This window comes from Tachyglossus aculeatus, chromosome X1 (assembly GCF_015852505.1).
Source record: "Tachyglossus aculeatus isolate mTacAcu1 chromosome X1, mTacAcu1.pri, whole genome shotgun sequence".
In the NCBI taxonomy this organism is placed as follows: Eukaryota; Metazoa; Chordata; class Mammalia; order Monotremata; family Tachyglossidae; genus Tachyglossus; species Tachyglossus aculeatus.
This window is the reverse complement of record NC_052101.1, coordinates 9,571,563-9,594,187: the sequence shown is the minus strand read 5'-3', so window position 1 is coordinate 9,594,187 and position 22,625 is coordinate 9,571,563. Positions and strand designations below refer to the sequence as shown.

The 22,625-nt window shown below is 39.8% G+C and overlaps 1 protein-coding gene across 1 annotated transcript in view; it reads right to left on the bottom strand.

Moving 5' to 3' along the window:
* Nucleotides 1–1,779: 1,779 nt before the first annotated feature.
* MYOM2 (myomesin 2) overlaps nucleotides 1,780–22,625 on the bottom strand; it is a 110,014-nt gene continuing 89,168 nt past the window's right edge. The window contains exons 28-37 of the mRNA XM_038740308.1: nucleotides 21,902–21,969; nucleotides 19,324–19,437; nucleotides 18,994–19,081; nucleotides 18,430–18,468; nucleotides 16,549–16,654; nucleotides 6,761–6,924; nucleotides 6,227–6,263; nucleotides 5,036–5,058; nucleotides 4,022–4,077; nucleotides 1,780–2,550 (exon numbers count right to left, since the gene is read on the bottom strand). Of these exons, the coding sequence (XP_038596236.1) occupies nucleotides 2,233–2,550; nucleotides 4,022–4,077; nucleotides 5,036–5,058; nucleotides 6,227–6,263; nucleotides 6,761–6,924; nucleotides 16,549–16,654; nucleotides 18,430–18,468; nucleotides 18,994–19,081; nucleotides 19,324–19,437; nucleotides 21,902–21,969 (1,013 nt within the window). The 3' untranslated portion in view covers nucleotides 1,780–2,232. The remainder of the gene's footprint in view (nucleotides 2,551–4,021; nucleotides 4,078–5,035; nucleotides 5,059–6,226; nucleotides 6,264–6,760; nucleotides 6,925–16,548; nucleotides 16,655–18,429; nucleotides 18,469–18,993; nucleotides 19,082–19,323; nucleotides 19,438–21,901; nucleotides 21,970–22,625) is intronic.

Sequence of the window (22,625 nt, the reverse complement as noted above, 5' to 3'; positions counted from 1 at the left end):
ATTTCTCCCAAACCAATAGAAAGGTTTTTGCAGCTTTAAATGGCAGACAGAAAAAAAGATAAAACATAAAGAAGTCTTGCTTTGTGGTAATGGAAAGTTACTATATCACTAAACGGTGAAAGACTAAGCACATTTTACCCATTTACAGAAGAATAAATTCCTACAGGTACCCATTTTATCATTAGAAGTAATAGTAGTAGAAGTAGTTGCCAGCCAATTGTATTAATTGAGCATTTACTGTGTGCAGAGCACTGTACTTAGTGGCAGAAGCCTGGGCTTGGGAGTCAGAGGTTGTGGGTTCTAATCCTGACTCAGCCACTTGTCAGCTGTGTGATTATGGGCAAGTCACTTCACTTCTCTGTGCCTCAATTACCTCATCGATAAAATGGGGATTAATACTGTAAACCCCACGTTGAACAATCTGATTACCTTCTATCTTCCCTAGTGCTTAGAACAATGCTTTAAGTAAGCACTTAACAAATACCATTATTATTATTATTATTATTATTATTATTAATAAGCACTTTAGAAAGTACAACATAAACAGACACATTCCCTGAACATAATGAGCTTACAATCTCATCGTAGAAGTGGTGGTAGCACTAATAATAATAGCATTTATTAACTTTTATTCTGTGCTCAGCACTGTGTTATCAAATAATAATAATAATAATAATAATAATGGTATTTGTTAAGCGCTTACTATGTGCAAAGCACTGTTCTAAGTGCTGGGGGGATACAAGGTGATCAGGTTGTCCCACGTGGGGCTCATAGTCTTAATCCCCATTTGACAGATGAGGGAACTGAGGCACAGAGAAGTTAAGTGACTTGCCCAAAGTCACCCAGCTGACAAGTGGCAGAGCCGGGATTTGAACCCATGAACTCTGACTCCAAAGCCCCTGCCCTTTCCACTGAGCCACGCTGCCTCTCTGATCAGACATAGTCCTTGTATCACACGGGACTCACAGTGCAAGAGCGATGGCACTTGACTTTCAGTGAAGGCTTGTTCAAAAGATAACGTGTCTGTAAATACCATATTGGAAAAAAATCATTGTATGAAAGTTTGTGAGGTTTAGATTTGGCTTGCTAATAGTCATGGTATATTAGTATATCTGAGGTCTAAAAGAACTTGTTTTCTATGTCATTTCTATTTAAATACAAAATTTATATGCCTGAAAAGGAAGAACAGAAATCTTCTGACAGGATAAATGGGTTTAAAGAGTATTTTTCTCCCCATGACCTATTTTTAAAATCTGCTCAGTTCATTTAAAGACCCACGCACTGCAGGATCCATTTATTTTATAGTTATGCTCTAATCATTTAAAACAAGTTGATTCTATTTCTTCATCAATTCCATCCTGAATTAATTGGCATTCTGAAAATGTCCTTCCGCTCAAAGGAGATTGTCGCTCCCGAACTAGCATTTGCTTTTTAAAAAGAATGTTAGATTGACATTGTGATAAATTCCCCAACCACCCAACCTCAATATACCAGGTTTCTGAATAAATGTGAACTATATTGAAATATGCAGCTTTGCTCAGAAAGCTCTAATTTTTACAAACAATCGCTGTGCTAGTTTGCTTTTCTTATGATTCACATCATGTTGAGTGAAAAAGGTGTTTTTAGGTGTGGCACAATAAATTTGATTTATCATAACATGGCTACGCGTAAATGCATACCAACAACTGGGAAATTATGTAATAAGATATCATTTAAAGATGAAACAGAATAAGCAGAACTAATTGGATGTGATTTGGTGCAAGGAGGTACAAGACAAAGTGCCTTTTAAAGTTTTATTAGCCCAGAGCAAGAAAAACAAACTGTAACAAGGTAATGGGTTCCACATTCGTAATTAATAAAATGCTCTCCAGATGGATCCCGACCCACCAAAAAGAAAAACGGCAATATCAATCTAGATTGTGGGTGCATTTATGACTGCAGCATGCTACTTATGCTGTTCATTGAGACTGTCCACCATTAAGACGAATCATAAGGTAAATATCATCTGTGACATTTAATTTCAGGCCCTTGCCCTTTGATATGACTTTGTTTCCTATAGATGCAGGATTTCAGATGTTGTACCAGAGCAAAAGTGCTAGACACGGCTAATTCTCTACTTTAACAACACATCACTAAAGCTTATTTATATACTGTGTGGATGAAGCAAATCGCCTGGATATTCATTCCAGAAGGAATCTGCCCCCCTTGGAGAGACATCTTTGGATTCTTCTTTTATTCAGCTGCCAAAGAGCTGGATGCTGGTATCAACTTCGGCTTGGCAACTTGCGGAAGGACCACATCAGGTATCTGCTCACCGTGTTTGTAGACGCTTACAGTGACGTCTATTTTTTCCCCACCATATTTGTTCTTGACATGGAGGCTGTACTTTCCTGAATCTTCTGAGGCCACCCCTTTGATGGTCATGCTGACGTATTTCCCCTGATCCACTTTCACCACAAAGTGTTCGCTAATTTCAACATCCCTATCGTTCTTAAACCAGACCACTTCAGGATCCGGATTTCCAAAGACAGTGCAGGTCAGATTGAGTGTCTTCAAGTAGTGGTAGGGGGAGCAAGCAGAAGGAAAATGATTGTTAGGCATGGATCAGATTCATTTTCAGGTATTTCAATAAAAATAAAATCAATTATAATAATAGTATTCATTAAGCACTTACTATGTGCCAGGCACTGTTCTTACACAAGATTGGACACTGGCCTTGTCCCACAGGGGGTTCCCAGTCTTAACCCCCATTTTACCAAGGAGGGAACTGAGGCAGAGAGAGTGACTTACCCAAGGTCACACCGCAGACAGGTAGTGGACCTGGGATAAGAACTCATGTCCTCTGACCCCCAGCCCCGTGCTCTTCTCACTAGACTACACTGCTTCTAGCCCACAGTAAGTGCTCAATAAATACTATTAATCAGTTGAGTGACTGAGTGTTCCTCCTCTATATATGTGCATATTCTGAATTTTACTAATTACTTATTCACAGTTTGGGGCCACCTCTAAATTCAATGAATAAAATAAAGGAAGTTCTGATGATGTGGTCTGGAAATAGGCCCATTTCCAATGTTGCTTTGTATTTGGATTGTTTATTTAGTGCCTATTTGCCAGTTGCTATGGCGAGCTCTGAGAAAAGATGCTGCCAGTGCTGAAACTTGATGCTGAAAACATATGCTCAGCCTTCATAAATTCAACCTCTCCAAATTTTCTCAAACAACACTTTCCCTATGGAATGTATAAATATACAATCCCTCAAACCTAGGCTGCTTTGTCCTAAGAGCTAATGAAAAATTCTGCCAATGCCTTCATTATAGTTCCTCAGATTTATATCCCGGAAACATTGGATTTGATCACTAAAGCAAAGAAAATATTGCCAGTTTGGACAGCCGAAGTTCTGTAGACATCAAAAGTATGAAAGAACCTTCTCAATAGATTATTAAATCTATCAATCAATCGTATTCTGTGTGCAAAGCGCTGTACTAAGCGCTTGGGAAAGTACAAAGCAACAAGGTCCAGTAAGCATGACTATTTAGTCAGAAACTTAAAAATCAGACACAGGCAAATGTCCAGACACAGATACGTCATGTAAGTTCTGCTAGTTCACATTTAGATAACTCCATGTTGCTTATCAGTTAATTGTTTTCAAGTCCTAACATGTTTCTTTCCCTAAGTACTAAACCAGATGGTACTAAAATATGTTTTATGAGCTAGTCAGAATTTGAAAGAGAAAAACAGCTCGGTGTCAGTCAGATCAATCAGTTCATCGATAGTATTAACTGGATGCCTGCTTTGTGTGTGGAACACTGTAAAAAGCACTGGGGAAAGTATAATTTGATTGGTAGGCACAATTCCTGCTCTCAAGAAGCTTACAATTTAGCCTGGAGACAGAAGAACTAATGAAGTATAAAGACATGTGCGTAAGTGCTAAGGGATTGTGAATATTGAAGTGTTAGGTGACGCAGAGAGATGTTAAAGATAAGATGATTGGTATCAGTAGCTCAGAAATATTTAATCTTACCTTGCCTTCCATTATAGTTACCACATCAGGTAATCCACCTATCACTTTTCCACGATCTGCAAAATTAAAAAAACAACCACATAGCTCTCAGGGGTGACCTAATTATTACTCAGTACTGCATTTGTATTTTTAAGCAATTATTTGCTTTAGCGATCTGCTCATATATAAGCGACTAGCACAGTGCTCTGCACACAGTAAGCGCTCAATAAATATGATTGAAATATGAATGTGTGAGAAGGGGAGGCTGGAGAGAGGGAAGAGGGGATGGTAAAGGGAGAAAGATCTGCTCTTGACCCTAATGATGGTGAGATCCTAACTGGGTGTGGAGGGTTGCTAGAAAGAGCAATGCTTAAGCAATACTCCTTCCCACCAGGTGTATGTATAAACTAGATCATCACTATTTGTTATTTCACTACAAGGTCAAATTATTATTACTATGATATTTGTTAAGCACTTACCGTATGCCAAGCAATGTTCTAAGTGCTGGGGTAGAAATAGAGTAATCAGGTTGTCCCAAGTGGGGCTTGCAGTTTTAATCCCCATTTTACAGATGAGGTAACTGAAGCCCAGAGAAGTGAAGTGGCTTGCCCGAGGTCACACAGCAGACAAGTGGTGAAGCCGGGATTAGAACCCACATCCTCTGACTCCCAAACCCTTGTGCTTGCCACTAAGCCATGCTGCTTCGCTCCAGGCATAGTCCTCTGGTCAGCCACATCAGAATTTGGTGAGGTGATGTTAAGAATGTCACATTTCTAGCTCTTTCCCCAAATGGGCTGAGCAGTGGATCTCTAAACAGCCGTGTTGAGACACCCAAATTGTCAGCAAACACCATTGCTGCTTGGCAACCAAATCCTCAGTTGCCTATTTGCATAGGATCTTTGTTAAGGATAGAGGAAGGGGTATCAGCTTCAAATATGCAACTAGAATGCATATGTAAATTGGACACCCACATACACACACAAACACACACTCACAGGAGGAAAAAAACACCAAGGCCATTTACTATGTACTTACTCTTCTCTGACACAGCAGCTGCCCTGAAGATAATAATTTAAAAAAAAGATTAAAAGTAATGTCAGTATGCTGGAGTATAACACACTCTTTTGTTTGCATATGCTTACAGCTGAAAGCAAACAGATTGGAAAGGAAAAGGCGGGGACCTAGCAGCATGGGTAATCGTTGTCTTAGAGTAAAATGAGAACACCCAGATACAGTATTTCAGGAACACACTTCATCCAAACCAAGGCATGGTGCCATACTGAATAGAGGTTTCCTTTTCAAATCTTTGACTTTGGTGAACGGGCAAAGTGGTGAGTTGAAGGCCGATGACTCCGGCTATTGACATCCCTGCCCGCAGAGTGACCTTGTTTTCTATGAACTAAACCACAAACGTTGCTAGGATTGGTAGCCACTCAGCTCTGCTTGGGGATGTTCCATTTTGGCAGCTAGGGAGATCCGATAACGGTACTATTTATTTGCCCTCCAATATTTGCCTTGCCATGTTTTGTTTCCTGCAATGTTTTGTTTTATTTTATTTACTTGACAAGTGAAGTCAAGCAGGAAGAGGCCATCTTGCTTCAGACAATACAATTGCTGTTTTTTTTTCCTTTGCATATAGCATGTCTCCACAAGACAAGGTCGCTGGAAAGAGAATCAATCTGCCTTCCACAGACTCTATATCATAGTTTATATGACAGTAAATCTCTGACTTGCCTGAAGAGTGGTCTCTAAAACAGTAGTAAGAGTATTTATTGAGAGCCCTCTAGGTGTGGTGCACTGTGCTTGGCAAGAATAAAACAAAGTGACATATTCACTGTCATCAAGAAGCTTACACTCCAATGGGTAGAAATAAAAATAAACTTTTTTCCCCACTTTTCTGCGCATATAGATAAGGAACAAAAGAATCATTTCAAAACAGTATTTTTACAAATCATTTTCTCTTTAGGACAATTCTTTACTCTGACTATATGAGAAATCCATTACTCTACATATAGATATTAATGGTCTTAGAAAACTCAACTCAGCTATATTTTTAGTTTAAAAGAATTATTGGACTGTAACATGAATAATGAACTAGATTTTTATCTGTAGCCCCTGGATAATTTCCCATGCTTGATTCCTTTCAGTGGTATCCACAGAAAGACAAAATGAGCTCGGAAAGAAAAAAAAAAGTCAAATAATATTAATAAAATATGCAAATCTTACTTGAGTTGTTGGAATTCTGCAAATGCATCATCAAAAGCTGTAATGAAATATTTCATCTATTATTTAACTTTTAATTTTGTAATTTTTATGTTAATGCATTCTGAGATACAGGCAATGGTTACTTTTTGTGAAGGCAGATTAAATAGTGAAATGATTAAGCATTGATGCACAGACAATTTCCACTGTGATACTAAAAACCTAAGATATTAATACTTATTTTATGTTAAGCTCTTACTTCTGTGCCGAACAGTGCGCTAAGCAATCCAATCCAGTCAGATATAGTCCCTTGTCCCACATGGGGTTCACAGAGAGATGGAGAACAAGTATTTAAGACTCATTTGGGAGTTAAATCTGAGGCACAGAAAGGTTAAGTCATTTGTCTAAGGTCACAGAGACGGCTAGGCCATCCTTATAATAATCTCTTGTATGCCAGTATTGTGACTTACCACAGTTTTCTATTTAATGATAGAGTCACAGATATCTAAAACATATTAGGTGTTTTAATGGAAAGACAATCGATAATCAATATATTACCTTGTCCAGAGAGATCTAGCACACGTTGATGGTTGTCCTTGCCATCGAAAATCTCAAAAGTATATTTTCCTCTATCCTTTTCAGTCGGCTCACAGATCTGTATCCAGGCCATTTCTTCACTGCCTCCAATTCTCATGTGTTCGCTCGAAGGAATCTTAGCATCTCTTGAAAAATGAACGGAAATAAGTTTAGGAGTAAGGGTGTCCGCAGTATACCCAGTAGGCCGAGACAATGCAATAGTCTTATTAAAACATAGATCAGTTCCACAGTCAACTTAGTTAAATCAACGTTTCAGAATCTCAGAATTATTAGACTTTTCTTTTGGAAAGAACCCAGGAATGTTTTCTAACCATTTCCGAGTTGACTTGTTGAGCTAGGTGTGATTCCGTGATCTGACCAGAGTCCTTCAGTGTTTAAAAGACATAAAGCGAAGGCTTTGAGGGATATAGAGAGGAGGGGAGGGTCTGGGAAGCAATAATCCAGGTTCAATCAATCCATCAAAGGTATTTATTTAGCACCTGCTTTGTGCAAAGCACTATGCACTTTACTTGGAAGAGTATAGTAGAAGCAAAACACAGTCCCTACTATAAAAAAATCTTCCATTCCAATGGGTTATTCCTTCCATCATGACTGAGGCTACATAATAATAATTATGGTATTTGTTAAGTGTTTACTATGTACCAGGCGCTGGGGTGAATACAAGCAAATCAGGTTACACACAATCCCTGTCTCGCACAGGGCTCACAGTCTAACTCCCCATTTTACAAATGAGGGAACTGAGGCACAGAGAAGGGAGGGTGACTTATCCAAGGCCACACAGCAGACAAGTGGTGGAGTCGGGATTAGAACCCACAACTTTCTGAATCCCAGGCCCTTGCTCTCTCCACTACACCATGCTGCTTCTCATCTTCTCTCGAGGTTGCTATTTGCAACCTCTATTTGTGTGTGTGTTTGTGCATATAATTATGCAGCACTCCCTCAGATTTGAAGAAGGTATTGCTGAGGCTGGATTTTTACCACTGTACAGAAATGTGGCTAACAAAACCAATGTGTGACTGACAATTTCTTTCACCGTGTGTGCATGTAAAGATTAATGACAAATATACATTGAGCGCTTACTTTGTGCGGAGCACTGTGCTGAGTGCTGGAGTAGATACAATATAAATGAAATCGGACCCAATCCTTGTCCCATACAGTGGCAAGAATAGGTATTTTATCCACATTTTACAGATGAAGAATCTAGATCCAGAGAAGTTCAGTGAATTGTCCAAGGTAATAATAATAATAATGATTGTATTTGTTAAGTGGTTACTATGTGCCGAGCACTGTTCTAAGCATGGGGGTAGATACAAGGTAATCAGGTTGTCCCATGTGGGGTTCACAGTCTTCATCCCCATTTTATGGGTGAGGCACAGAGAAGTCAAGTGACTTGCCAAAGGTCACACAGCTCATCAGTGGAGGAGCCAGGATTAGAACCCATGACCTCTGACTCCCAAGCCCAGGCTCTTTCCACTGAGCCATGCTAAGTGGGTAAGTGGCAGAAGCAGGAATAGAACCCACATCTCCTGAACGCAATCCCATGTTCTTACCATTAGGTCCCACTGCCTTCGCTCTACTGTTACATTTGACACCTACAGTGCCCAAAGCTATTTTAACTTTTCCATCATTTCACAATTTTCCAGAAGTTTCTGCTCCAAGGTTGTCACTCCACTTCAAGCGCTTAGTATAGTGCTCTGCACACAGTAAGCGCTCAATAAATACGATTGCTGCTGAGCCCTGCTGAGAGCTCACCTCCTCCAGGAGGCCTTCCCAGACTGAGCCCCTTCCCTCCTCTCCCCCTCGTCCCCCTCTCCATCCCCCCATCTTACCTCCTTCCCTTCCCCACAGCACCTGTATATATGTATATATGGTTGTACATATTTATTACTCTGTTTATTTATTTATTTATTTATTTTACTTGTACATTTCTATCCTATTTATTTTATTTTGTTGGTATGTTTGGTTCTGTTCTCTGTCTCCCCCTTTTAGACTGTGAGCCCACTGTTGGGTAGGGACTGTCTCTATGTGTTGCCAATTTGTACTTCCCAAGCGCTTAGTACAGTGCTCTGCACATAGTAAGCGCTCAATAAATATGATTGATTGATTGATTGATTGATTGATGATGACTCCAATTCTGATTACTGTAGCCCGGGCTAACCTGTCTTCAGCTACTGTATCTCAATTCCACACTCCTCTTGAATGAGATCTTGCCTTTTTTCATGCCTTTCAAAGGATCTCCTCAGACTACCCTGTTTACAATTCTCCCGTTTCCCTTTCCGGGTAGCAACTGATGCCTGTCTACGTGTTTTATTTTGTTGTCTGTCTCCCCTGTTCTAGACAGTGAGCCCATTGTTGGGTAGGTATTGTCTCTACCTGTTGCTGAATTGTACTTTCCAAGTGCTTAGTACAGTGCTCTGCACGCAGTAAGCGCTCAATAAATATGATTAAATGAATGAATGAACTGCTTCAAAATCCTATTGGCATCCATTCTCCTCACATGTCCCACCAAGGGAAGGTACACTGTGACAAACACTAATCCTTTTTAACCTAAGTGACCATCCACTCATTTTTTGTTTGTTTGTTTTGTTGTCTGTCTCTCCCTTCTAGAGTGTGAGCCCGTTGTTGGGTAGGGACCGTCTCTATATGTTGCCGACTTGTACTTCCCAAGCGCTGAGTACAGTGCTCTGCACATAGTAAGCGCTCAATAAATATGACTGAATGAATGATTGAATGAATTTTCAAAGCCGACATTTTGATGATGAGGTTCTATCCACAAGCGCAAGTGCGGCAGTGACTTTGCAAAAATCTGTGTAGTCTGATGAGCTGGAAGGGTTGCCGAGGACATCTGAGTGGATTGTGACTTCAGTCTAAAGATCCCTTATTGCATTTTCAAACCTCTGACTTGGATGGTAGTAGAGAGAGGGTCACAGGACATTTTAAACTCTGACTCTACCAAACAGCTTGACATTCATTCATTCAATCGTATGTATTGAGTGCTTACTCTGTGCAGAACACTGTACTAAGTGCTTGGGAAGTACAGGTTGGCAACATATAGAAATGGTCCCTACCCAACAGTGGGCTCACAGTCTAGAAGGGGGAGACAGAGAACAAAACAAAACATATTAACAAAACAAAATAAATAGAATATGTACAAGTAACATAAATAAATACATAGAGTAATACCTGAGGATCTTGGACTGTGAGCTCTTTGTGGGCAGGGAAAACACACCTACCAACTCTTCTGTATTCGACTTTCCCAAGTGCTTAGTACAGGGCTCAGCACATAGTAAGTGTTCAACAAATATGACTGCTTGATTGACTGATCTTGGTGAAATTATTAAGGATTTACACTGTGCCAAGCACTGGAGTAGATACAAGATAATCAGGTTGGATACAGACCCTGTAATACATGGGGCTCATAGCCTAGTTCAGAGAGAGAATCCCTATTTTACAGATGAGAAAAGTAAGTGAATTGCCCAAGATCCCCCATCTGACTGCTCTGCACACAGTAAGTGCTCAATAAATATGATTGATTGATCTGACAAGTGGCAGAACTAGGATTAGAACCCAGTACGTCTTACTCCCAGTAGATATTTTGCTTTGCACATAGTAAGCGCTTAACAAATGCCATCATTATTATTATTATTATCTTTTGTACTAGACCTTTTTGTCACACTTCTGTAAGCATGTAAATACTCCAAAAACGATGTTTGATGCTGCTTTCGGTCTGTTGTTTTGAAAGAGTTCACCTGAGGATCACAACTGTATTCCGAAACCAGCTTTCAGATTCCTTATTGCATTCCTACAGGGTAGGGCTGTGTAGAATACAGGACTGAATCTCACGCCCAAACATCCATAGAGGATTAGGAAAGGCCCTGACAAAGCCTTCCAGTTCTGACAGAATGAGATACAATGCAGATGTTATTTAAGCAAGTCCTCTAAGGGTCAAGAGCAAGTTTTTCTTACAGCAGCCTGTTGTCTTACAAAGGAAGGGCAAATAATCGGCAAAATGTTAGTTATTTATAGTAATGAATCTCACAAAGAAAATTAATTAAGCATTATGTTCACAATTATCACTTAATTCAAGATTTCCTGGATTGTATTTGGGTTTGTGATGTGTTTACTTTGATGTAGTTTTCACTCATTCATTCATTCATTCAATCGTATTTATTGAGCACTTACTGTTCATTCATTCATTCAATCGTATTTATTGAGCACTGACTATGTGCAGAGCACTGTACTAAATGCTTGGGAAGTACAAGTTGGCAACATATAGAGACGGTCTCTACCCGGCAGCGGGCTCACAGTCTAGAAGGGGGAGCCAGACAACAAAACAAAACATATGGACAGGTGTCAAGACGTCGAAACAGATATGCAAATAAGTTACATTGCTTTAAAAACTCCACCTTCTGAAGGTCTACTAAACTCATTTACATATGGCCAAACAAAATGGAAATAAGGGAGGCAACTAAGTTCACATAAACAATTTTTTTACTACTACTAATAATGATAATGGTATTTGTTAAGTGCTTACTATGTGTCAGGCACTGTACTAAGCATTGGGGTGGACACAAACAAATCAGGCTACACATAGTCCCTGTCCCGCATAGGGCTCACAGTCTTAATCCCCATTTTACAGATGAGGTAACTGAGGCACAGGAAAGTGAAGTGACTTGCACAAGGCGACACAACAGACAAGTGGTAAGGTCAGGATTAGAACCCCATGACCTTCTTACTCCCAGGACCGTGCTTTATCCACTAGGCCATGCTGCTTCTCTTACTCAATTCTTCCTCAGGTTAATGAAAAGTCTACTGAAGCACATGCTACTCTTATTAGAAAGGTTCGCCATTCTTCATTTCTCTCATACTACTGAAAACCTGGATATATTGGCTGTGAGGGTCAACTTGCTTCTTTTAAAACTTACAAATTATAAATACACAAACATACATACACACATATGTTCTATGGCTTTGCATAGATGTATATTTCTAATATATTATAAATTACAGTATATATGTAACTAAAAGTTTCTAAATTTTAAAAGAAACAGGTGGACTTGCAATCTAAACACTGCTGATTTAGCCTTGTGAATGAAGCAGGCATTTTGAGGAGACAGGGATTTTGGCCCAAGCTGCCACAGATTCACAGCCTGGCCTTTCACACTACCATGATGGAAACTGTATTACAGTCCCTGTTCTACACCAAGTGGATATTGCTTTGGGATTTGTCTTCTGCTATGGAGCAGCCGATTTCAATCATTCTGGGGATTGGCATCGTGCCCCTCCTGTGTTGCTGTGGACCACGTAAATTCCTCAGAATATCTAAGCGCCCTCTTTCAAGGGAAGACTGAGAGATGCTCCACGTACCAATTTCTTGAGATTCTGTTTGATTTCATTATATCACCGGGTTTTGCTCTCGGGGTTAGACCATTTCATTTATCTCAATTATTTCCAGTTTAGGGTGGTCTCAGAAACAATCTATGTCACAAGAATTCCCATACTATCTCTCGCCATCTACAGATAAAGAAGTTGATCCCTGTGCTTGTTTAGGGTCGCGGAGGCTAGAATTCCTTCAGGAAGAAATTGAAAAGGTCTGGGAGACACCTGCTTGAAATGTTAAGCAGCCCTACCAGAAGCCACAGGGAAAAAGCATATAGAGTCGCTATTTATCAGTCATATCTAGCAGCTCTGTTCAGAAGGTGAAATTCATTTGACCCAAAATCCACCTTACAGATGCCAGGAAGGCGCTGATAAATTGTGTCTTCGACGTGCCTATGTTCAACTTTAAATTGCTGTTGCTAACACTCCAATGCCTAAGAATGGGAGGCTATCTCAATTTGGTAAGTTACTATATTTTTCTCTTTCTTTTTTGGGTTCTCAAGAAATTAAACTCATATTTTTAGTCACTACTATTGTGGAAAATTCTGGTTTGACAATTATCTGTCCAGTTTAATGGGAATATTTCCGGTTGAAATATTAATTTCACCTTTAAATAAGACAACTAAATTATTTTGGGGAGAACTTATTTTTTGCGGAATTCTTCACTGTTAGCTTTCTTTCTCATTTTAATTAGGTTTCCAGTCATTTCTTTCTAGTGGCATTTTCAACATTTCTTTATCTATTACCCCCATATTTATAACCAAAGAATAAATGGTTTTACCCATGTTTGCTCTTCAGAAAATTCTCATCATAATTTATTTAGAGACAGCAAAAAAAAAAACTCAATGCTTATGTGACTCACCTTCAACATAGAATATTTTTTAAGGCATCAGTGTATATTTTCAAGAAAGGTTTACTACTTTTTTTATGCACTGTGTACAGTATTTCCCAGCCTGGCTTTCCATAACAGAGCATGCTGGTGAAACATCTAAATACAACTGAAGTATTAAATGCCAAAGAAATAATTTAGCACCAAATGTTACAGACATTAAATTATGCTCCTTTTTCTTCGCATTAAGCACAGATATTCGCTTTATGAATCACAAAAACATGAACTATTTCATTTTTTGGAAATAATTTAATTTCTTCCTCCCTAACCACTCTCCATATCAGGTTGCCTGCTACCTTATTAACTCTTTGAAACAGCTTTTTTTTCTTGCTTTGCATAAGAAGAAAAACTACCTAAATATTATGGAAAAATACAAATCAGAAGCTCTGGCTAGGCATGATGCTGTGGAAGTTGTAACTTTATGCGCTGCTGCTTTTCCTTTTAAACACTTCAGTTGCCATTTTGTTTACCTAGTTTCCAATATCTATATTTCAAGGGTTTATCCTTATATTTCCTGTTAGCAATTTTCCAAAATAATATGTCCGATGATAAATCTGATCTGTGTATGTCATGAGGTGTCTCCCCCTTCTAGACTGTGAGCCCACTGTTGGGTAGGGACCGTCTCTATGTGTTGCCAACTTGTACTTCCCAAGAGCTTAGTACAGTACTCTGCACTCAGTAAACGCTCAATAAATACGATTGAATGAATGAATGAATGAATGAATGAATGAATGAATGAAGTGGGAAAGACAGTGAGTGAGTGAGCCAGCCCGCAGAATATATTTTGTTGCCTGACTACTCAAGGGTGTTTCTCTGTGTTGCTTTACTGAAGACATGCTACAACCAAATAAGACACTGAAACACATCCCGACTGAAATAATGTTTTCTACAGAAAATGATTCAGTGATGTGCTTGGGAGAAGAGAAAAATCAAATGCTAGCCAGAGTCTCGACATAGATCTTTCAAGAGCACGCCTTTCCTTTTCTCCCACTCCCTTCTGCATCACCTTGACTTGCTCCCTAGATTCATCCCCTACCTCCCAGCCCCACAGCACTTATGTACATATCTGTAATTTATTTATTTATATTAATACCTGTATCGCACTCTGAACTGTAAGCTCATTGTGGGCAGGGACTCTTGTTATATTGTACTCTTCCAAGCACTTAATACAGTATTGAACACGGTAAGTGTTCAATAAATACGATTGACTGATTCTTGAATTGGAAAAGTCACCCTTTCTTGTCTTGTTTTATGCTGTCGAGTTATCTCCAACCCCTAGCGACTCCAGGGACACATTTTTCCCTGAATGCCCCACCTCCATCTGCAATTGCTCTGGCAGTGTTTTCTTGATAAAAATGTGGAAGGGGTTTAGCAGTGCCTCCTTCTGTGCAGTAAACTTGACTGCCCTCGACTCTCTCCCATGACGCTGCTGCCCAGCACAGGTGAGTTTTGACTTGTAGCGGATTGCCTTCCACTCACTAGCCCCTGCCCAATCTAGGAATGGAATGGGTAGGCCTCTGCTTGAATCTCCCTCCCATAGTCGAGACTCTTTTTGGTACTTTCAAACCATCACAAAACAGGCTGAATCAATCCATCAGTAGTGTTTACTGAGTCATTACTCTGTGCAGAACACTGTACTAAGAGTTTGGGGAAGAGACTACAATATTATTTGTAAACATTATTCCTTCCCTCTAGTGAATGGTGATACAGACCTAGGTTGTGAATCTCACTTTAGTACTTTGCTACATATGAATCATTCAAAAGAAATCTAAAAAATGTAACCCTTTGAAAGGTCACAGGCACACTCCATGTTATGATAGAAGGATTCTCAAATACGTAGCGTTCCCAGAGAAGTAAAAAGTCTCATCCACGTGAGTGAGTTTCCAATAGTCAAAGGCAATGAATCTATTACTCAGAGAGCAGTTAACAATTAACATGTGATAGCAATAATAAAATAAGCAGGTGATGACATCACAGAGAGCAGCTAACAATTAACGTGATAATTGGGCTCCCATGACCCCCTCCTGGGCATCTGCATCCCCGCCTGAGGACACCGAGGCCCTTGGACTGGTCCCGCATGCCCCCATCATCACTAGACTCACACCTCGAGGCGACCTCCACTCATTCATTCATTCAATCGTATTTATTGAGTGCTTACTGTGTGCAGAGCACTGTACTAAGCGCTTACTCCATCCAAGTAGCCAACTGGGATTGTGGTACATTGTGTCCCCCTGCTTCCACCCCCACCCCCATAAGCGACCTTCTTTGAGGAGCCCCCACTCCCTCCTTCCTGGACCGGACATGACAGATTTCCCCCGCACCCCTCCCTGGGGAAAAAGGCCCTTGTTCTCACCGAGTTACATCAACCCCATTCACACCTAGTTAGCCCACCCATGTTATTCGGCTGTTTACTCCTCTTCCCAGATGTTTCCTCTCCCATGACCCCCCTTAACAGTTCCACCCTGCTCCAGAACTGCCATCCATAGGACTCCATCCTCCACCACCTCAGAGACATTTCTGCCAAGAGCCCCTGGACTCTCCTTGCCATTAGCCTTTTTGATTTGATTTGACTGACCCACGGACAATTCATCCTTCTGCTGTGGGCATCATCTGCCTATTTTATGGTTGCTTCTGCATCCCTGGTCTGGAATGCCCTCCCTCCACACATCCACCAAACTAGGTCTCTTTTTCCCTTCAAAGCCCTACTGAGAGCTCACCTCCTCCAGGAGGCCTTCCCACACTGAGCCCCCCTTTTCCTCTCCTCCTCTCCCTCTGCCCTACCTCCTTCCCCTCCCCACAGCACTTGTATATATTTGTACAGATTTCTTAATCTATTTATTTTACTTGTACATATTTACTACTCTATTTTGTTAATGATGTGCATATAGCTATAATTATATTTATTCTGATGGTTCTGACCATGTTTTGTTTTGTTGTCTGTCTCCCCCTTCTAGACCGTGAGCCCATTGTCGGGTAGGGACCGTTTCTATAAGTTGCCGACTTGTACTTCCCAAACACTTAGTACAGTGCTCTGCACGCAGTAAGCGCTCAATAAATACGACTGAATGAATATTATTCCCAATTAGGAAGTCAACAGATTGTTTGGTAGTAGTACTTGGGCAATTACATGCCCAAGATTTATGATATAAGAAAGGCAGGCTGTATACTAATTTTTATACAGCAAGCTACTTACAGGCTCCCTTGGTCTAGGTAAGTAGATGACTTTTAACAATATCTGACAGTCATCTAGCCAACATCCCTACTAAATGCATTAAGGCATTATACTGCAAGTCTCTGGTCAGTCTAGGGCCAAAATTCTAAATTCTTGATTATCAACCCTGGAAACACTGCATAAACATGATTAATAGACCTGTGGTCTACACAATTAGACAATCTACTAGGCTACATTTCACAATAAACTACCAGCAGGCTAACTAAACATAAAATTAGGCTCCTGGGATTTACGCCTTGATTTACTTACTTGTGATACCAGTTCACTTTCATTTCATCGGCGAAGTATTTCATGGAACACTGCAGCCTAATCCCTTCTGGGGTGCAGAGTATCTTTAGTGGAGAAGCAGAAGCACCTGCAGAAAATACAACATGTTTACACTAAAGAAACCAAGATGAAGAACACTGTGAGGTGATGGTGATCATAAATTCCTTCTGCTCCCATGCCACTGGAAATACATAATTTAGGTAGAAAATGATGATTTTTACCTGTTTGCTATGTTCTTTTAGAGTACAGAGAGCCTGCTTTTTTTAAAAAAAAACCTTGAGTTTAAACATTGTCTCCCCCCTCCCACTAAAGCTCCCTATGGGCAGGCATTAAGTCTACCAACACGATTTTATTGTACTTTTCCCAATGCTTAGATTAGTGCTCTGCACACAGTAAGTACTCAATAAATGACACTGAATGACTGATTCAATTTTGCCTTGTTTTGTAGTTGTTCAATGGAAACTGTACAATTCCGGAAGTTTTTTTTTTAATCATTTGCTTTGGCTTCTGTTTCTAGCACGTTTGCCCATTACTAACAAGGCCAGCCTAAAACATTCAACCTTGAATATTGTTAAAAAGAAAGTGTCATTAGCTACAGGTATCAGCATAAATGTGGAACAGATGTATTAAGGAAAAAATAAGAGCAAAGGCACCCCAAATGCTAATATTAAGTGAGAATGTATGCCCATTTATGGGATCAGAACTCAAAACATGAAGGAATTACAACAAATTCAATTCAGTGTTTTCTCTGGGACAAGGGAAGATAAAGGAACTACGAATATGAAACTAAGACAAGTAAAATTCGTAAAATGCATACAGAAAACAACTGGAAAGAGTCAGTATTGAGCAGTTTATTTAGTTAGTCAACAGCATTTATTGAGTGCTTGCTTTGTGGAGAGCACTGTACTAAGCGCTTGAGAGAGTACAATATAACAGATGCATTCCCTGCTGCCCTACAAATACTTTTATGTCCATCACTCTTGTTAGAGTGCAAATTCCTTGTGAGCAGGTAAGGTGTCATTTACTTGTTGCTATTTCATATGGATGAATCAATAGTAGATACAGGAAAATAATTCATGACCAAATTTCATAATTTCCCCAATCAATCCCTCCTTTTTCTTGTCCTCTTTCCCTTCTGCATCATCTATGCATGTGGATCTATGACCTTTGGCCTTTTGGTAATTGTCCCATCCTTTCAAGCTGCATTCAACTTGTAAAAGAACATGAAATGTATTTGTTAACTATGTAAAACCACTGCTTATGTTTCCTTTGAACATTTATATTCAACAGTATTAAAAGCTGAATAGCAATTATTACTACACAATTATAACAATGAGACTCCTACCTGAGTGAGCATTCTTGAAGAAGAAGCCTAATTTTAAAGTTCAAATATAATAATTTTAAATATATAAGCTCATTATTATAATCTTGGGGACTCTTTAAAGCAGTGCCTCCAAAGAAAGTCTGATTCCCATCCTAATAATAATAATAATGGCATTTGTTAAGCGCTTACTATGTGCAAAGCACTGTTCTAAGCGCTGGGAAGGTGATCAGCTTTTCCCACGTGGGGTCACAGTCTTCATCCCCATTTTACAGATGAGGTAACTGAAGCACAGAGAAGTTAAGTGATGCCCAAGGTCACACAGCTGACAATTGGCGAAGCAGGGATTTGAACCCATGACCTCTGACTCCCAAGCCCGTGCTCTTTCCACTGAGCTCCGCTGCTTCTCTAAAGGTTCTAAAGGTTAATTGCTTATCTCTATAAACTACAGACTAAAATTGCATTAGATTCCCTCTTTGCGATAGCAACTGGACACATGGCAGAGCAGTAACTTGCTTGAAATTTAGAAATTGTTTACTTACCACAGACTCTGCTCAAAGCCAAGATTATGTCATCATATACTGAAAAAGAAAAGATTCATGTACCCTTAAAATGCATGACTTCAGCAAAAGACATTATTCTTGTGTCCATTTACATTTGCACAGCGTAGGAGAATATGGTAATGTGAAATCTGAGAGATTGAAATGACAATTTCTTAAAACGGTGATGATCCTGAAATGACTTAACAACAAGAAAATTGGGTCACATAAATCCAACGATGAAATTAACTGAATAATTTCATCTTTGCTTCAGTAATTTGTAAATAAATGGTAAAGGACTAAAAGTCCACTTGGATATCAGGGATCTTATAGTGTCTTGCAACGTACCAAGGAAGATTCTAAATTCTTTAATTTAAAACACCAAAATAGCTTTGAAGATTACAGAAGTGCAAAAATATATTATTTCCTTGTATAATTTGAAAGGGAAGACATGAGCCACATATTAAGCTACATATGAATGTCTTATTTTGATGGAGAGTATATTATAGGTAAAATTCATTTTCACTCAGCCAAAGACAGTTGGGCTTCTTGGTTTTTTTTTTTTACCTTTCCCAGCTAGGTCAAGGAGCGATACATCTTGGCCTCTGTCATCTTTCACTGTTGCCTTATATTCACCTTGAATCTTCTTAGAAAACTGTAAATTAAGTGCATTACTTACGTCAAGCTAGAACTCCCATATCTATTTACATCTTACATACTATATTGAAATTTAAAATATTATATAATCAGGCTTCAAAGATTTACAAAAGTTGTACTAGAATCCCACCCATGAATATAAATAAAATGGGAATAGATGATGCACTTCAACACTACATATCTAGAATATATTTTCATTTTAATAGTGTCCTCACAATTACTATTTTCAATCTACTATACCTTTGGAATACGTAGCTCACAGAATCTTTTACTCAAATCAGGTACTGCAGCAGCTTCATACAGAACATCATTCTTTAGCCATTTGAAAACTGTCTCATTTTTTGTGTTCGCTACCTGCATACAGAAGCATTCATTGTACATATTAAGTATCATTGCAAATGTCATCTTGGAACTCAGAGTGGAATTCACATTTAGAATGTAAAATGATAAAGAGGGGTGCTCGTTCTGAAATACTCCAAAAAAATTCACTATAATAATAATGATGGTATTTGTTGAATGCTTACTATGTACCAAGCACTGTTCTAAGCACTGGGGTAGATACAAGGTAATCAGGTTGTCCCCTGTGGGGCTCAAAGCTTTAATCCCCGTTTTACAGATGAGGCAACTGAGGCCCAGAGAAGTTAAGTGGCTTGCCCAAGGTCACACAGCAGACAAGTGGCAGAGACAGGATTAGAACCCACGACCTCTGACTCGCAAGCCCGGGCTCTTGCCACTAAGCCAGGAAGCACTAAGTGACTGATGGCAAGATCTCCAAAAATCCTAACCTGGTGAGTAATCTTCTGGAGTTCCTAGTCTGTCAGACTCCAGTTTAAGAATAAATCAAGGAAAGAAAATAAAAATTGTTGGTTGCAACTGGATTTCTATTGTATGCCTCTTGGTCCATGAATGGTTGCTTAGAGCAATTGCGAGAATGTAGCAATTCAACACATTCCCCCTATATATTTTCCTAATATCCTTCGTTCACATTAACTTTTGGTGAAGTGTGCTACACCCTCAAAAAATAAAAACATGTTCTTCTACATCTGGGTATCCACATTCTGTTTCCCTTTAATAATAATAGTAATAATTATGGTATTTGTTAAGCTCTTACTATGGGCCAAGCACTGTTCTAAACACTGGGGTAGATAAAAGTAATCAGGTTGTCCCTTGTGGGGCTCACAGTCTTCATCCCATTTTACAGATGAGGTAACTGAGGCACAGAGAAGTTTAGTGGCTTGCCCAAGGTCACACAGCAGACAAGTGGTGGAGCCGGGATTAGAACCCACATCCTCTGACTCTCTAGCCCTTGTTCTTTCTACTAAACCATGCTGCTTCTCTACTAAGATACAGGTTTAAAAGTCCTTGATTAAAATAGCTGCATATCAGTCAATCAATATCATTTATTAAGCATTTACTATGTGTAGAACACTGTACTGGCCAACTGGGGGGAATGCAATACAATAGAGTTGGTAGATACATTCCCTGCCCACAGCGACCTTACATTCTAGGCTGGATTTCCTCCAAAGATGCAGTTGACAGTTCCCACTGATGGTTCCCAACTGTTCCCAACTGTTCCCAGTGACAGTTTGGGATTATTTTACAACTCCCAGAATGGAAGCAGCAGTATCTATGGGCTTCCCTCACCAATCACGGTTTTCTCAGTCCCAGTGTTGCTATGAACCAATTTAGTTATTCTGGATACTTTCCAGCAACTAACCCAGAGCAAGGACCTAGTACAGTGCTTAGTACAGTGCTAAGCGCTTAGTACAGTGCTCTGCACATAGTAAGCGCTCAATAAATACGATTGATGATGATGATGATGATGACCTGGGAGTACTAAGGACCTGGGTTCTAATCCCATCTCTTCCATTTATCTGCTGTGTGACTGTGAGCAAGTCACTTTCCTTCTGTGGGCCTCAGTGACCTCATCTGAAAATGGGGATATGAGACTGTAAGCTCCATTCATTCATTTAATTATATTTATTGAGAGCTTACTGTGTGCAGAGCTCTGTACTAAGCATTTAGGAAAGTAAAACAAAACAATAAATAGTGACGTTCTCCGCCCACAACAAGCTTACAGTCTAGAGAGGGGAAGACAAACATCAATACAAATAAATAAAATTACAGGTATGTACATAAATGCTGCGGGGCTGGGAGGGGGGAAGGGGAAAGGGGAAACCCCATGTGGGCCAGGGACTGAGTCCAACTCAATTTGCTTGTATCCATCCCAGTGCTTAGTACAGTGCCTGGCACACAGTAAGCGCTTAACAAATACTATCATTATTATTATTACCTATGTGGTAAAACTGTTCATCTCAGTGGGCCTTGGGGGATGGCAGACACTCTTCCATAAAGAGTAGGCCTGAGGACGATGAATTAGAAATTCCCTGATTAATGGGGATAATTCCCTGATTGTGTTTCATCCGGTTAAAAAGTCATGGAGTATACAGGCTCAGGGTACAATATATAGTATACAGGCTCAGTGGAAAGAGCATGGGCTTCGGAGTCAGAGGTCATGGGTTCAAATCCCTGCTCCGCCAATTGTCAGCTGTGTGACTTTGGGCAAGTCACTTAACTTCTCTGGGCCTCAGTTCCTTCATCTGTAAAATGGGGATTAATGTGAGCCCCCCATGGGACAACCTGATCACTTTGTAACCTCTCCAGCGCTTAGAACAGTGCTTGGCACATAGTAAGCGCTTAATAAATGCCATCATCATCATAGTATACAAGTTACAGCTAGGAGATTCCCTACCATACAGGTCATAGCCATAATTCAACCCCAGTCTTGAATATAGACTCAATTCGTAGAATCTCTCACCTTACACTGAAGGAGAACCTCACATGCCTCTGTTACATCCCAGTGCAAATATTCTTCAAAATGAGGACCTAGGAAAAGCAAGTAGCAAGTTTTCGTAAGTGCATCCATGAGAAGGTTATTTCTTGCTAAAAGTAAATAAATGATGGAGCAGGAATGAAGATAAGCACTTTCAGGTTTCCAGATTAGTACGCTAACTCTTTTTTCAACTACTGACTGCCAGGAGGACCTTGGCGCCTCTCCCCTCTCTTCCCATGCGCCATCACTGAGAGAAGACATTTCCTGACAGGAGTGGGGAAAGTTGGCGCAGTCCAATAACATGCATCTACTATAAAGCAAAAATAGGATTAATGGATTTATGAAAGCCAATAAAACACTACTCCCTGAACACTCTAAACTATGCATGTAGAAAGTGTGAGACTCCTGGCCTGAAGAGAATAGCCTGTGGGAGATGTGTGGCGATTGCAGAAGCTATAAAATGTTGGATGGTGATTACCACAGCTTTGGAAATCTTCAGCTTGTTCTGAAGGTTACCGCCGTGATTGAAGATTTTGCCGGAATGGCCTGAGTTCACAGTGCTGTGCCATTTTCCATGATTTCGATTTCAGTAATGACCTTCCTAAAGGTTGGAACTAAAGCCATACCTTGACTTTTTGACAAGTCTTCTCTGCTTCTAAAGGCTTCCTTCTCAACGGTAGAGAGAATCTTCAGAAAATTATGATAGCAG